The 15,024-nt window shown below is 50.2% G+C and overlaps 1 protein-coding gene across 1 annotated transcript; it reads right to left on the reverse strand.

Moving 5' to 3' along the window:
- Positions 1-342: 342 nt before the first annotated feature.
- DDX51 (DEAD-box helicase 51) lies at positions 343-14,526 on the reverse strand. The gene is made up of 16 exons (XM_083590127.1): positions 14,450-14,526; positions 12,654-13,018; positions 11,398-11,600; positions 10,613-10,763; positions 9,191-9,327; positions 8,818-8,889; positions 7,680-7,786; positions 7,365-7,473; positions 6,177-6,325; positions 4,992-5,166; positions 3,516-3,631; positions 3,166-3,282; positions 2,740-2,841; positions 2,549-2,612; positions 1,000-1,134; positions 343-848 (listed from the first exon to the last, which is right to left on the reverse strand). The coding sequence occupies exons 1-16, from the start codon at positions 14,470-14,472 to the stop codon at positions 822-824; spliced, it is 2,052 nt and encodes a 683-aa protein (XP_083446253.1). The 5' UTR covers positions 14,473-14,526; the 3' UTR covers positions 343-821.
- Between the last annotated feature and the right edge of the window lie 498 nt (positions 14,527-15,024).

Here is a 15,024-nt window from a genome sequence, read left to right on the forward strand (position 1 = left end):
ACCCCACAGCGCCACCCGCATCCCTTAAAATCCACAGACTAAAATAAAAAGGCTACCCGCCGCCCCGCCGCCACAAGGCAACCTTTACAACGGTGGAACTGCACAGCGGCTGGTTTTAGCTTTCTTGCTTTCTGAAAGGAGATCTCCTGCAGCAGGGAAAAGGTGTACCAGCACCCCAAGGGTCAGGGCAACTTCCTGAAGTCCAGCCTTAGCACACACACAGAGTCCTGGGACTTCACCAGCATGGCCAGCAAGGGATGATGGGAGCTGTAGTTCAACAGCTTCTGGAGGAAGGCACTTTTGTTTTAAAAACAGCAAAGCAAACACACACACAAAGAGGGAGACATCTTGCCTGCCCCAGAAGGCACAGGCTGATTTCTTTATTTAAAACTTCTTCCTGAGATGGAGCCCTCGCTCTCAAAGCCCAGCTGGGCTCAGCAACCTTTGATCCCCTATTTTGGCCGTGAGGGAGTAGCACTGGGATAGGCAAGGCTGGTGAGGATTAGGGCCACTCACAGGGAAAGGCTGGCAGTTCTTTGGCTCATAGGGAGAAAGAGCTTTTATTTACAAGCTAAGGCATGTTCCGCTGGTCTTTGAGGGATCAAGAGGTGGCCTTGACGACAGCAGGATGGCAGTTGGCTCTCCTTAAGCCGTGCGATGGACAGTCCTTCCGTATCTTGATACTTCCAGGAGCTCTTAAGCCTTAGTGTTTGCTTCTGAATGCCATTGTGTACTCAAGACATGGGAATGCAAACCACAAAGTAAGAGTTCCAGCCCCCTGATTATTCTCAGCAGGACATCTCTGGCTTGCCTGGACTTGCTCAAGATCTCTTCTCAGCTCGCTCCTCCTGTTGAGGGAAAGAGGAGGAGGGGAGGTGATTAGGCCAATCTCAGACACCCCAGAGACCAGAAGCAGCATTTTGGAATCTAAAGAAGCACAAATGCATGCTCAACAGCCTTGGCTATCAGGGCAAATTCCTGCGTGGGAGCAATGGATACCTTCATTATCTTCTGGAGGTCTGCCAAGGCTTCCTCGTACTGTGGGAGGAGTGGCTGGAGGGACGTGTTCTTCACCAGCTGCTGCTCCAACTCAGGAAGACCGGCTTCCCTCAGCATCTTCAGAAACTTCCTCTCCTGGAAAGCAAAGAAGGAAGTGGACACCATGCTGCATTCCAAAACCCACACTACAGAAAGCTGTGAAAGGGTTCTACTGACCAACCACCTAAATTCAGTGGAAGAGGCCCTGGGTGTGGACTGACGGGCAGGCTGGGATGGGCAGCTGAGCTGAGCATCCAGCAACCAGGCAGTGTCCCTAAAGCCCACTCCCTGCTCGCCCCCGTGCTGTTCTCTGGGCCATTTTCTTCCCCATTTTCTGCTACAGAAGTCCTTAAAGCAGAGCTTGTCTGAGCCACAGGAGACCTCACTACGAGGACCTCCGTCTGTGCAAAGGCACCCGGAATGCAGCATCTGGGTTACTCCAGAGAGGGATGGGAACATGTGGCAGCCTCTCAGCCTCCCTGCCCCACACAATAGTTCAGCCCAGACACTGAGGTCCTTCTGGTGGTTCCCTCATTACAAAAAGTGAGGTTACAGGGAACTAGACAGAGAACTCTCTAGGTAGCTGTGCCCACCCTGTGGAACACCCTCCATTCAGATGTCAAGGACATAAACATCTATCTGACTTTTAGAAGGCATCTGAAGGCAGATTTTTAACGTATATGAGGTTTTACTGTGGTTTTATAATTTGTGGCGCTGTGGTGTAAACCACTGAGGTTTGGGCTTGTTGATCAGAAGGTCGGCGGTTCGAATCCCCGCGAGAGGGTGAGTGTTGGGATTCACAGGATGCTGTGTAAGTAAGTCTGCAGGCTTCAGTTTGCCAGTGGATGTGACAGGCTGATGCAATACTTTCTGTGAAGGTGCTGTGTCAGAATGACTCAGCAGTAATGTGCTGGCAGTTGATTGGCTGTCATCTGTTTAAAAGGGAAGCCTGTCCAATAGTGGGTGGTGGTGCAGATGAGTGTGGAGTCTTCTTTTGCCTCAAGGTGCAGCCAGGTACTCTGTCTGATTATACGAACTGCTTCTGTAGATATTTTGTATATATATTTTGCTCACAATAAATAATACTGCACTAAAGAACCTGGGACTCTGAGCATTCTGCTAAAGTGCTGCGAGGAATTCGCGACAGTGAGCTCCCGTTGTTTGGTCCCTGCCCCTGGCAACCTAGCAGTTCGAAAGCACGTTAAAGTGCAAGTAGATAAATAGGTACCGCTCCGGCGGGAAGGTAAATAGCATTTCCGTGTGCTGCTCTGGTTCGCCAGAAGTGGCTTAGTCCTGCAGGCCACATGACCCAGAAAAACTGTCTGTGGACAAATGCCAGCTCCCTTGGCCAGTAAAGCGAGATGAGTGCCGCAACTCCAGAGTCATCCGCGACTGGACTTAACTGTCAGGGGTTCCTTTAACATTTATAATTTGTCAGAAGCTGCCCAGAGTGGTTGGGGAGACCCAGTCTGATGGGCGGCATATAAATAATAATAATTATTATTATTACCTGCTGTTTCAGCACCATGGTGAAGGCCAGTCCCGCTTTCCCTGCACGAGCCGTTCTGCCCACTCTGAAAACAGAGAGAGAAAAGTTGGTCTTTTCCAGGAGGGGCCACTTCTGGGCCCCCACCCCCAAGCTACCTGGGGAAAAAGGAAACTCGTTCACATGATTTGAAAGCCTCCCTCTGAAGGAATTACCGGTGGATGTAGGTCCTGATGAACTGAGGAGCATCGTAGCTGATGACGCATTTCACTCCGCCAATGTCGATTCCTCGGGCTGTGGCGTCTGTGCTGATTAACCTGGGTGTTGAGGAGAGAAATCGCTGTCACCCCAGCAGATTTGAGCGCAGCCACTAAAGAGATGCTTGGTCCGCAAAGAGAGGGCTGGGGGCTTGTGGTGTGGTGGGTTGGGGAAGAGGCCCGGCTCGTACAGTTTCTTCTGGTGTTATGAAGAAGAGAGACATCCCACAAATGGCAGGTCCTCTTCTGGCTCAACTCAGCTTCTAACTGTGCCAGAAACTTCCCACCACCACTACGCATCTGGAGATCAAGGGGCAGCCAGTGTGTGATGTGCAACTGAGACATGAGGATGTGGCCAGCCCCCCTTGCCCTGGAAATACTCACAGCTGGATCTTCCCCTGTTCAAACTCCTTCAGTGTCAACTTCCTTTGCCTTGGATTCAGCCTGGAAGAGAACTCGGCCACGTTCACGCCGCCAAAGGCTCGAAGCAGTAGAAAGAGCCTGGGGTGGTGGAGAGAGAGAACAAAGGATGAGGATGGGGGCACAGACCAGCGGCAGAGCCCTTGCTCTGCGGGCAGAGGAAGGGGATCCCAGGATCAAGGACCAGCCCCTCCCAGGAGGGCTGCTGAGACTCCAAAGGATCCTCTGCCTCAGCAGACGGGACCAGTGCTCTGCCGGCTTCCTAGGAAAGTCCAAGCCTAGCCCGCAAAGATCCCACTACTGCACGGCCTCACCTGTGTGACGTGTCCCTGCTGTTGGTGAAGCAGAGGACGCGGGAGAACTTCAGCCGCAGCAGGAAATGCAAGAGGAAGAGGGGCTTCCAGCGCAGGTTGCAGGGCACATAGTATTGCTGTGGCGGGAGGAGGAAAGAAGAGCCGTTTGTGCACCGCCCCCCAGGAGTGCTTCTTGCCCAATCCCTTTGGGAAGATGAGGAGGGTCACTTTGGGCCAAGGACTGACACTCCTGACTCTCAGATGATAAGAGACTGTGTCTCCAGTGAACAATTCAAGACTAGGTCAGTGTGTTTCTCGCAAAACACCCTTGTCATTTCAGAACTGACAAATTCCACTATGTTTCTAGACCACCAGTTTTCATATGTTAAGCCATTTTTTATTATTATTATTATTATTATTATTATTATTATTATTATTATTATTATTATTATTATTACAGTAGTACCTCGGGGATGCGTTCTGGAGCCCTGTTCGCATCCTGAATAGAATGTAAGATGCGACGGCGCGTCTGCGGGTCGCGTTTTGCCGCTTCTGCGCATGCACGTGACGTCATTTTGAGCGTCTGTGCGTGTGTGAACGGTGAAACCCAGAAGTAACGTGCTCCGTTACTTCTGGGTTGCAGCGGAGCGCAACCCGAAAGCGCTCAACCTGAAGCACATTCAACCCGAGGTATGACTGTATTGTTGTTGTTGCTGTTATTTACATACTGCTCTATAACTGGAGATCTCAGGTATAAGGTAAAGATAAAGGGACCCCTGACCATTAGGTCCAGTCGTGACCGACTCTGGGGTTGCGGCGCTCATCTCGCTTTATTGGCCGAGGGAGCCGGCATACAGCTTCCAGCTCAGGTATAGATGAACCTAAAAACCACATTATATATAAGCAAAATAAAAATAACCCAGTAACACCTCCCCCAAAAGGGGGGGGGGAATCCATTATGGAGTTCCCAGTTTAGAAGCAGCGACTCTTCTGCATTTGCCTCTCTGATATTCAAGCCACAAAACCACCCCCTCCCTGACAAACCACCAGGGCTGAGTCCCTAAACCAGTGACCAGCCTGCTTGCTGCCTTCTTTCTAAGTCTTCTATTATTATTTCCTATTTTTATTCTTTCTTACTACTTTGCTAGCCGCCTGAGAACATAAGCTTTGGTTGGAGACGCGAGAAAGAAATTATGCAGCCGAAGAAACGCAAACCTTTCTGTGCGTTCCTGCCCTCCCAGGGACCCAACTTCTGAGCCCCCGAGCCCTACATAGAACTGCCTGGGTCTTGAGGCACCTGCTGCTGCTGCCAAGGAATGGGGCCTTCTGCCTCCCCCAACCCAATTTGCCGTCCAGTCTGGAGGGAAGGGCTGGTGCTGTCCCAAAAGGGCACCTTCTCACCATTCACGTCCCCACCCCCTCGCCAAACACGCCTTCCCGGCTCTGCCAGAACCAGAGCGGCAGGTGGGCGGGCTGCCTGCAAGCCCCGCCTCTTACCGAGAGCCCCTCTGGGAGGGTGTACTTCTTCGTGGTCTCCGTTGCCTTCTCCTCCGAGGAGATGGGTGTGAAGAGGCGAGGCCGGTAGAGGCCCAGCGGCTGCAGCTTTTCGGGGTTCCGTGTCAGGGTGGCCGAGAAGAGGAGCTTCTGCAGGGGGACGTGGGGGCAGCCAGCTCTGTGTAGGGGTGCAAATACCCAGAGTGTGAGGGTCAGGTGGGATTGCTATGAGGAATTATGAAATATGGAGCAAGCCATTGGTGTCCGCGATGAAAGCATTGCGTTGACTGGGTTTGATTCATGGACAATAATTTCTGATCGAATCCCACAGCCTCTGCACCTCTGCCATTTGCTTTCTCTATGCCTGACAAGCACGTATAAGCATTCTGAAACACAGATCAGTACAGATAGTAGGCTACTTCGATGTAGTTTGTTAATCTTTAGATAGATCTTAAGGGCCAGGAAGAGAGTTCACAAGGAGCTGATAAATACTGCCATCCTGTCTCTCCTGTTTATGACCTCCGGGGTTTTGCTGAATGCATTCCTCATTTTACTCCTATTTTATTTACTCTGGACTACTATGCATGCTCAAGTAGGAAATAGTTTCTTTGTAGTTTTAACTTTAACTTTGTCCCTCGTGGGGTTTTTTGAAATGCTCAGAGGAAATCTGATTGCTTCTTACGAACACTGTGTAAAAAGTTATTTTGTGAATAAAACGACCTGGGCCAAGGGTTGGAGAGGGATTATTATTGGCACTCCTCCCAGAGTCTTGCTGGTCAAGCCTCGTGTGTATTTTATTAATCAGAGTCCAATCCTTCCTTGCTTTGGGAACGCTACAGCTCTGGAAAGCAAAAGGCACTGGGTGGGACAGGCTTCCCGACCCAAACACAAGCAAATGAGGGGCTTTTCCAGTGCCCCTCTGCTCCCCACCCCCTGAATCCACACACACAGTTCTCAGGCCCGCTCCTTGATATTCAGGGGTTTGGGATCCACAAGGCGGCCTTTGGGGTCACATTCCCGGCAAAGGAACCCTCCACAACACAGTGGACAGTTTCTGCTCAAGGCCTGACTCCCAGGAGGAGCTGGCTGTGCTTCCAGGAGCCAGAAGGGGTCCTCTGCTGATCCGTCCCACCACTCCCTGCCCTGCCGGTTCCCTTCTCGTTCTCCTCTCCGGCGCGGCCGGTGTACCTGGCTGCCGTGAGGGGCCCCTGCTCTGCCCTCCTGAACAGCTGCGGGGTGCCGGAGCCCTCCTCCACCGCTGAATGAGCTGCCGCCACCACCTGCCACAGCCAGTCCTGGTGCATGTTGTCAATCATGCGATCGGCTTCGTCAATTATCTGCGCTCATGGGCAAAAGAGAGGCAGTCAGGGGAGGCTCACGACCTCTGGCACTGCAGAAAGCTTCACAGCCGTAGCTGGCATTGCCTTGCCAAGGTCTGCTGGGAGGGGAGATGAAAGGGGGGAGTGTTTTGAGGGTGGGGTCCCGTTGCCTTTACACTCGTGGTGGAGCTGCGTGTGACTGGGAGCCCAGCCTGCAGGGAGGAGAGCCTCAAAGCAGGGCCAGCGAGAGAGGCGCTTTCATCCAGGAAGCAGCTGGCTGAATCATGCATTAAAGAATGGACATGTGCGGGAGAAGGAAGCAATGCAAGTTATAAGGCTATTATAGGTCACATTTTATGTAACAGGGACACCGTGTCACACTCCACTACCCCAACCCCTTATATCAGTGGTTCCCTAACTTTCCCCACCCACCACCCCCTTGGTTCCATAAACTCATCTCCTGTGTCCCCTACCGTACAAAAAGCATTCAGAATAAAGTGGTACCTCGGTTCTCAAATGTCTCCGTTGTCGGACGTTTCAAAACCCGAATGCCTAAAACCCGGAAGTAAATGCTTCCATTTTTGAACATGCCTCAGAAGTCGAGCGGCTTCCGCTGGGTGCTTTTCCATTTTCTTAATTACACTTGCAGCCAGCCTATTACGCCTGAGTTATTGAATGTTTTGGAAGTTGAACGGTCTTCCGGAAGGGATTACGTTCGAGAACCGAGGTACCACTGTAGCAGTTTGCATGACCCTCTACGGAAGGTGATAGCACAATAAAATTCAAAACAGCAACAATTAATTGCACATTTATTCAAAATCCAGTTAAAACTATTTCGTTTAATTGATTCAACAAAACTGACAAACCTGACCCACTGATGCCAGCTTTCTAAAAGTAATTTACCCCTGCCTCTTAAGTGTCCCTCTAGGTAATTCCCTCCCCCCGGGGGGCAGTAATGCACACTTTGGAAGCCGCTGCCTTATAAGGGCCCTTCCAGCCACAACACTGTATGTGATGCAATCCCCAAACACCAGGAGGGAAGAGGGATTCCTCTCACCAGGAAGCGAAGTTCTTTCAGGCTGAACTGGGGGCTCTGCTGAAGATGATCCACGAGGCGCCCAGGAGTGGCCACGACGATGTCTGCCAGGCTGCGAAATCCCATCAGCCTGGAAAAAGAAGCACCAGAGACAGTGAAGAGGAGTGTGATTTACAGAGAAGCAGCAGCACCAGACAACCTCCCACTTGTGTCCATTGCTAAGGAAGAAGATGGAGGCCTCTGCTGTTGCTGTGCCACCTGTGGGCTCAGCTTCCTGGGCCAAGACGCAAGGAGGAGGTTGGCGTGCAAAGCCAAACGAAGAGAAGCTGAACTTACGTCTCTTCGGCCAGCGACTCCTGCTCCTTTGCAAACGATTTCTGCCCGGTGAGCTGGACCACTTTTAGCCCCGTCCCGTCAGTGTAAATGTTGAATACTTTAGTCACCTGTGGAGAGGAGAGAATCAGTGGCCTAGAGGGAACAGGGCTGCCTCTCAGGAGCAGCAAGGCACAAAACACACCTTCAGGGCCAAACTTGAGGCAAGAAGAGCAAAGGCAAAAATCCGGCTCTTGACAGCTCCCAAAATGCCTGGTCCTTTGCACTTCTGACACGTGGCAACGGGTTCAGCAGGGCCCTTCTCTTGTGTTGGTGCTTCTACTTACAGAGCCTAACAGATGCTCCTGCAACAGCTCCCCCCCCCCCGAAGGCAGGAAGGTAATGGGCCTTCCCTGACTGGTATTCTGAGGTAGACTGCTTCTGAATCCAGAGGTTCTATTTAGCCATCCTGCCTAGTACGTGGAGACAGGCCTCGGCTACTCTGTGAATTCTCTCTCATCTGAGCCAGTGACTGGTGAGGCTCACAGCTTCTGGGGGCAGTACTGTGCACTGTGAGAGTTAAAAATTTATACCTATCTATATTTGCCTGTCTTGAATTTACCGCTGATCCCTTCAACTGGGGGAATCTTGATTTCTAGCATTATGAGGGAGGGAGAGAAGGGTATAAAGGCTAAACTTATGCAGTGAGTATTTGTCAGTGGGGTGGCAGTATAAAATCTGAAGAACAAGACTGTGCAGTACTGTTAAGCCAGTCTAATCACTTACACAGCGGTACCTCTGGATGCGAACGGGATCCGTTCCGGAGCCCCGTTCGCAACCTGAAGCGAACGTAAGATGCGACTGCACACCTGCGCATGTCGCATTTTGCCGCTTCTGCGCATGATGTCATTTTGAGCGTCTGCGCATGCACAAGCGACGAAACCTGGAAGTAACGCGCTCCGTTACTTCCGGGTCGCCGCGGAGCGCAACCCGAAAATATTTAAGCTGAAGCGTATTCGCCCTGACGTATGACTGTAAACTAGTTAACGCATTCCTGGGGCTGAACACACATCCTACACATTGGAGAATCCAATTGGGATGAACTCACAGCTGGAGTCAAAAGCCCCCCACCCCAGCAACAAATCTTTCCTCAGTAACGCACCTGCTGGGCCAGTTCCTTGGTGGGCAGGACGGCCAGAGCTCGTACTCGGCAGACGACTCGGTCTAACAGTGCCTGAAAATACAAAGGCCAGTGATCAGGAAGAGATGGGTGTCTCCTGCTCCTCAGTCTACACGAATAGGTGTGGGAAAAGCAACCAAGAGAGCTAAATGGACACACAGTCGATTGAGTCACATCCCCCTGTGCCCCAAGTGCTGGGGGATCCTTTGAGACAGCGCTTTCCAAATTCACCAGTCTGATACTACTCCTTGTATGCAAGAGTCTTAAAGCAGCCCACACTGGGTTGCACAACTGAAGGCTACTCTGGCACAGAACACACACCAGCCAGCAGCTCTCCACTTTGCCCAAAACTCACCTGCACCACCGGAATGACAAAGGCCAGGGTCTTGCCACTGCCAGTGGGGGCTGAGACGCAGATATCACTGGGCTGGTAGCCACCTCTCCCGGCCAAAAACCCGCTTTCCAAGATGGCTGGAATCACCTCGGCCTGAACTGAAGAAAAAGAGCAGGCAGGATCAGTACACCCCCCAATAACATTCCCCCCACCGCTTAAGGGATAAGGAAGAGGAAAAGGGGGATGGGAGAGGTTTCAAGGCACTTTTGGAATTTGTATACTACTTTCTCTCCTGCCAAGGACTTGGCGGCCACCAGCAAGAAAACCAAGCCGTCTTTCTCTTTTGCCTACACTTTTTCACCTTCCAAATGTTTATACACTTCACATTCCATCAATGAATCCACTTTTAAGTCTTCTCTCCAGCCCTGTCAACTCCAGCCTAGCCTCACCATACAAAAGAGAGAGCTTGGAATTGCCATCATTATCATTATCATTTTTAATTTGTATACCGCCTTTCTATCTTACAATACTCAAGGCGGTTTAGAAGCTGAAGAAACAAAAAATGTACATCTTAGAACAATCTAATGCAATACTAAAATGTGATAATAAAACATGACTTTAAAATGGGCAACCTCCATCAAGAGTAACATTCAACAATCATTAGAATCGTATAAAATAACAACATAGAAAAGTTAAACAGAAATCCACTCAGCAGTTACAATAATATCTAAACTATAACTGATAAAACGGCAAGCCACAGTACATAATACAATACACATTGAGAAGCAGAGGGTGAGGCAAGACAGGTGGAAGGAGGCCTTGCCTGATGGAGTCTCTCCCCTCACAGTTCTTCATCCAGGAACAGCTCCCTTATGAGAAGTGGAGCGGGAGTGGTCCTATGGAAAGTATTCGTGGGCACTCAGGTGTTTGGGGGAATCACCCTTGATCTCTTTATAGAGAGATTCCTGGAGCACCCAAAACAAAGGCCCAGGGGCAGCTGCTGGCTCATTTATTTCTTGGCAAAACTAGTTTAACAGGGTGTCGTGAAGGATATCTACAGCCCTCTGGCTCCTGTGCACCAGAGTTCTGAGAAAGGTGGGGTCGCTTCTCTCTCATCACATGCGAATGGATCCACACACTTGAGGTGGAACTTGCTGTGGGATGAGAGATGCAGGTCCACATTTACATCCAGGTACTTCATTGACATTCTAGCCTAGCTAAATAATTTGCTGCGGATAAAACTGTGCTTCCTCAGTCTGACACCACATCAAACACCACATCGCACCAATGGGAGCGACTCCCACCAACATTCATTTAAAGAGCAGAGGTCCCTGTCTTCTAGGCACAAACCACTGGCATCCATCCATCTCCCAAGCTCTGGCCATCTTCTAAATATGGGTTTAAAAGCATGGAAGAGGAAAATTTTCGCCACTATGATGATACCTGGAAACAAAGACTCTATTCCATTTGCTTGCAGTTTCTTCCTCAATTTTGGATGGATTACTGTAACATCTTGGAGTGGGACAACGTTCTCTTTGATCCGCCTCTGGACCAGCTTAGGTTCAGCCAGCCAGCGTGGCAGAAGAGGCTCCACCTGGAAATGACAGATGCACATGTGATGCTGGAACTGTAGACTCAAGAGAACTGCAGGCACACACACCTCTGCCCCCACAACGAACATTGCAACTCCAGCCTGAGGGCAAATCAGGCCCAATGTCCCAGCTGAAAGGTTTTGCTTCCAGGGAATCTCCCTTTATTGAGCTTCAACAAGGCTTGGTCCCCGTTGTCGAAAAAGAGAGGAAACTAATGGGGTAAAGGGATTAAAAGGGTGCTACGCTCAAGCACCAAACTAAGGCTTTGATGGCTCTGTGATATGAAGCAAGCTATACATTTGTTTATTATTAATATTAACATTAGCAGTGGGGAGGGGGATATCTGCAGCCCTCCAGCTGCTGTTGGATTCCAGCCCCCGTCAGTCACAGCCGTCATGACCAGTGTTCAGGGATGATGGGAGTTGTAGTTCAGCATCATCTAGGGAGCGCCACAGGTTTCCAATCCCTGCATTGAGCAGATAGCCAAACCCAGCCGTCACCTTGACCCTCCAAGTGTTGCTTCAGTAAGGAAGCAACCCTGACCTCATCACAGAGCAGTGTGGCTGAGCCTTTGACAAAGACTGGGAGCAAAGCATGTTGATAACAGACTATCGGCTCAAGACTTAAGTGAGCTACCTTCTTCTTCTGTGCTGCCTTCAAAACCCAGTCACCAAGAACGATTGTGTTGGGAGGTGGGGGGGTTTCCGTTGGATCCTGCGGTGACTTCAGCATCTGCTCCTTTTCACCATGGCTCTCATTTGCTCTGGCTTCCGCGCCATCCTCCCTCTCTCCTGCTGAGCCATCATCTTCTAGTTGGCTTGCTAACTTAATTTCACTTCCTGGTAAAAGCAACATGAACATGACAAATGATTTGAGTTTAAGAAAAAGATGTGCTTATGGCATTTTCAAAAAAAGAGGAAAAGGTGAGCTGGGGGTGGGGGGAATGGTTGGGCCCAAGGTGGGAAAGGGCCCAAAAGTGCACAGAAAGCAGTCTGTCCCATTCCTGCCCCCCCCCCCGCTCATCCCACCCCTCCTAGTGCCAATCAACAGAGCCAAAGAAGCAGGCAGCTGCTCACTTTATAGCAAGTGGGAGTCTCAAGGAGAGAAGTGAGGGCTTATCCATGCCAGCAGCTGCTCACACAAGAGGCAAGAGAAGCTGGGAGAAAGTGATTCATGAGAGACACAACAGGAGTTTTGCTGTACACACCACACTGGGGGAGCAGAAATCCCTACTGATGGCTTCTCTTGAAGAGATATGGTGTTATTACTGAATACGGTAAGCCACTCTGGGAGTCTTTCTCAGATGAAGAGTAGGCCAAAAATACTTTGAATAAAAAACAAACCCTTCCTGTATTATGATTCTCATTAGGAAGCTGCCTTAGACTGCGTCAGACCATTAGGGTCTGTCTAGCTCAGTTTTGTCTACAATGAGTGTGAGGAACCTTTGGTCCTTGAGATGTTGCTGAACTACAACTCCCATCATCCCTGGCCATGCTACCTAGGGCTGCTGGGAGGTTGTAGTCTTGCAACATCTGGAAGTTCAGAGGTTCCCCACTCCTCGTTTACATTGACTGGCAGAGGCCCCCCAGACAGAGGACACCCCTAGCCCTACCAGGATATCCCAGACTGAACCTGGAACCTTCTGCATGCAAAGCAGGTGCTCTACTGCTGAACCACAGCCCTTCCCTTCATTCCGGAAGTCAGAGCCAATCTTTATGGTGCACATTTATTCTTAGACTGTGCCTTCCCTATCTCTAAAAGATGAGCATCACTGGCCTGATTTGGGGTGTGTGTGTGGCCTGAGCAGATACTATCATATTGTTGACTGAGCACAGCCCAGAAACAACGGAGACTGAATGTAGCTCCCAGTTTCCACCCACAATTTATTTTACCTTCCCCTCCATCAGTCCTTCCTTGTGGTGTCTTTGATTCCTTTCTACTTGTGTTATTTCTTCTTGGACTAAGATCGTCGTCTTTCTCTTCCACACCTTCACCCCCTTCAGTGGATAATTTCTTCTTTCTCTTTCTATGGCCTTCTGTAAAAGGGGATTCCTCACTTTGCTTCCTCTTTTTGGATTTCTGCTTTGCTTCCTTCTCCAAGTCCAAGTCAGGCATTTCATTATCTGGTCCACTTTCTGCAGGCATGTGATCATCCTGTTGCTGCTTTTGCTGCTGTCGAGCTCTTACCCGTTCCTTCAGCTGCCGCAGGAGCACTTGTGAGCGGTCTTCGAGGTCATTGTCTTCATCACCAAGATACCTGTGGATTTCACAATGGTTTCAGTACCCCACTAACAAGGGTTTTCTTTGGTGGCAGCACCCCAACAGTGGAACTCTCCCCCCAAAAAAGTTAAATTGGGGGCCTTCATTTTTTATTTTTAGGTAGGTGGTTAAGAGATACTTATTTGCTGTATTTTAGTTTTTGCCTATTCACTCTTATCCAGTTGAAAACCACAGTAGTGGTTTGGACCAGGGGAAGTTTCCGGAACACTTTGGGAGATTGCCAGAGCATGGATAATACATGGGAGGGTGGGGTGAGCTCTGACTGACCACAGCCCTGCAAAGTAGACCAGTGGTGTTATAATCATAGTACTGCATGGGGGCAGGAGAGATGCTGAGAGAAATTAGCTATAACAACACTGGGCTACACTACAAAGGATTAGTCTCCTGCCGTATTAGTTTACTAAATATTTTTTTAAAAAAGAAACACAACTGGAGGAGTGCCATGAAGATGACTATAGCCAAAGAACAGGAAAAGGTGATTAAATGCTTTCGTTATTTATGGTGGTGGGAATTCTTGTGCATAATTCTGATTAAAAAAAACCAGCCTGAAATGAGTTAATCACTTCTCTCCCAGTGCCGCTACTGACACTGACTTAACAGTGTCCTGCTGTTCCATATACCACAATACCTTAAGGACCAAGGACGGGGTTATTCATTTATTGGGTTGTTGTTTTTATTTCGATTCCTGTATTTATGGTTTTATATTCTGATTTTATTCTGGGAACCGCCCTGAGACCTGTGAGTATAGGGCGGTATATAAATTCAATGAAAATAATTTTTAAAATCCCCCCATATGAACTGACCCGGACCCTGCAATCATCCTCTGAGGCCCTTCTTCATGTGCCCCCTCCATGAGGTCTTGGAGGGTGGCAACACAAGAACGGGCCTTTTCTGTGGTGGCTCCCCACTTGTGGAATGCTCTCCCCTGGGAGGCTCACCTGAGGCCTTCATTACATATCTTTAGGCGCCAGGCAAAAGAGCTCCTCCATAACGAGGACTTTGGCTGATTAAATAAGTTTATGGCCTTTTAAATGTACAGTGGTACCTCGGGTTAAGCACTTCGTTCCAGAGGTCCTTTCTTAACCTGAAACTGTTCTTAACCTGAAGCACCACTTTAGCTAATGGGGCCTCCTGCTGCCGCCGGAGCACGATTTCTGTTCTCATCCTGAAGCAAAGTTCTTAACCCGAGGTACTATTTCTGGGTTAGCGGAGTCTGTAACCTGAAGCATATGTAACCCGAGGTACCACGGTATTGGGGTTGGGGTTATTGGTTGGTTCTTTGATTATGCATCTGTGTTCTCTTTTCATCCTTGCCCCACCGCTGTCATCTGACCACGAAGCCCCTTTCCCACTCACAGCTGGGCTCGAATTTCAAGCCAAACACCCGCATGTCCGGCCCCCTTCTCACCTGTGGACGACGAAGAGCGCCATGCCTGATCTTCCCCCTCCGCCGGCGCGTAGCTATGAACGCCGACGTCGTCCCTTAACCATTACGACATCGGCGGCCAATCAGGGCCGAGGTATGCAGATGAGGCGCGTCGCCTCGTGGCTGGTGTGAGCTCGGTTCCTGTCGCTGCCGAGTGACGCAATGCCCGCGCTGGCCAATGTCGGGCGACTGCGCTCTCCCCTTTCACAACTGGCAGCGCGGGAGGCCGGCGTGGAGAGAGAGGCGCGCGGGAAAGGGGCGCCCGTGGGAACCCGCTCCCGCCAGGAGTAAGGGCAACCCAAAGGGAACTTGGGCGGAATCGGGGAGGGGGCAAAGGAGGCCTCCCTTTTGAGCCTTCCGGGGGGGGGGGGCAGCGGCTTTGCATCTGCTTAGCCAGTGTGACTAACGGTGTCAGATTGGTCATGGTGTGCGGATGCCCGATTATCGTCTTCCAAAGTAACTGCTCTACTGTATTCCGAACTTTAAAATGGAAAGCGTAATGCTGGTGGTCAACAAAAGAGGTTTAAAGACTCTCAAGGGAAATCTAAAAAAATGTA

This window comes from Podarcis filfolensis (genome assembly GCF_964270895.1).
Source record: "Podarcis filfolensis genome assembly, chromosome: 16".
In the NCBI taxonomy this organism is placed as follows: domain Eukaryota; kingdom Metazoa; phylum Chordata; class Lepidosauria; order Squamata; family Lacertidae; genus Podarcis; species Podarcis filfolensis.

Coding starts and splice junctions, on each gene's coding strand:
- DDX51 (XM_083590127.1), bottom strand. CDS start 14,472: ATGGCGCTCTTCGTCGTCCACAG. Junction 13,019..14,449: donor GCGCTCTTCGTCGTCCACAG/GTGAGAAGGGGG, acceptor TGAAATCCACAG/GTATCTTGGTGATGAAGACA. Junction 7,474..7,679: donor GAGTCGCTGGCCGAAGAGAC/GTAAGTTCAGCT, acceptor TTCTTTTTCCAG/GCTGATGGGATTTCGCAGCC.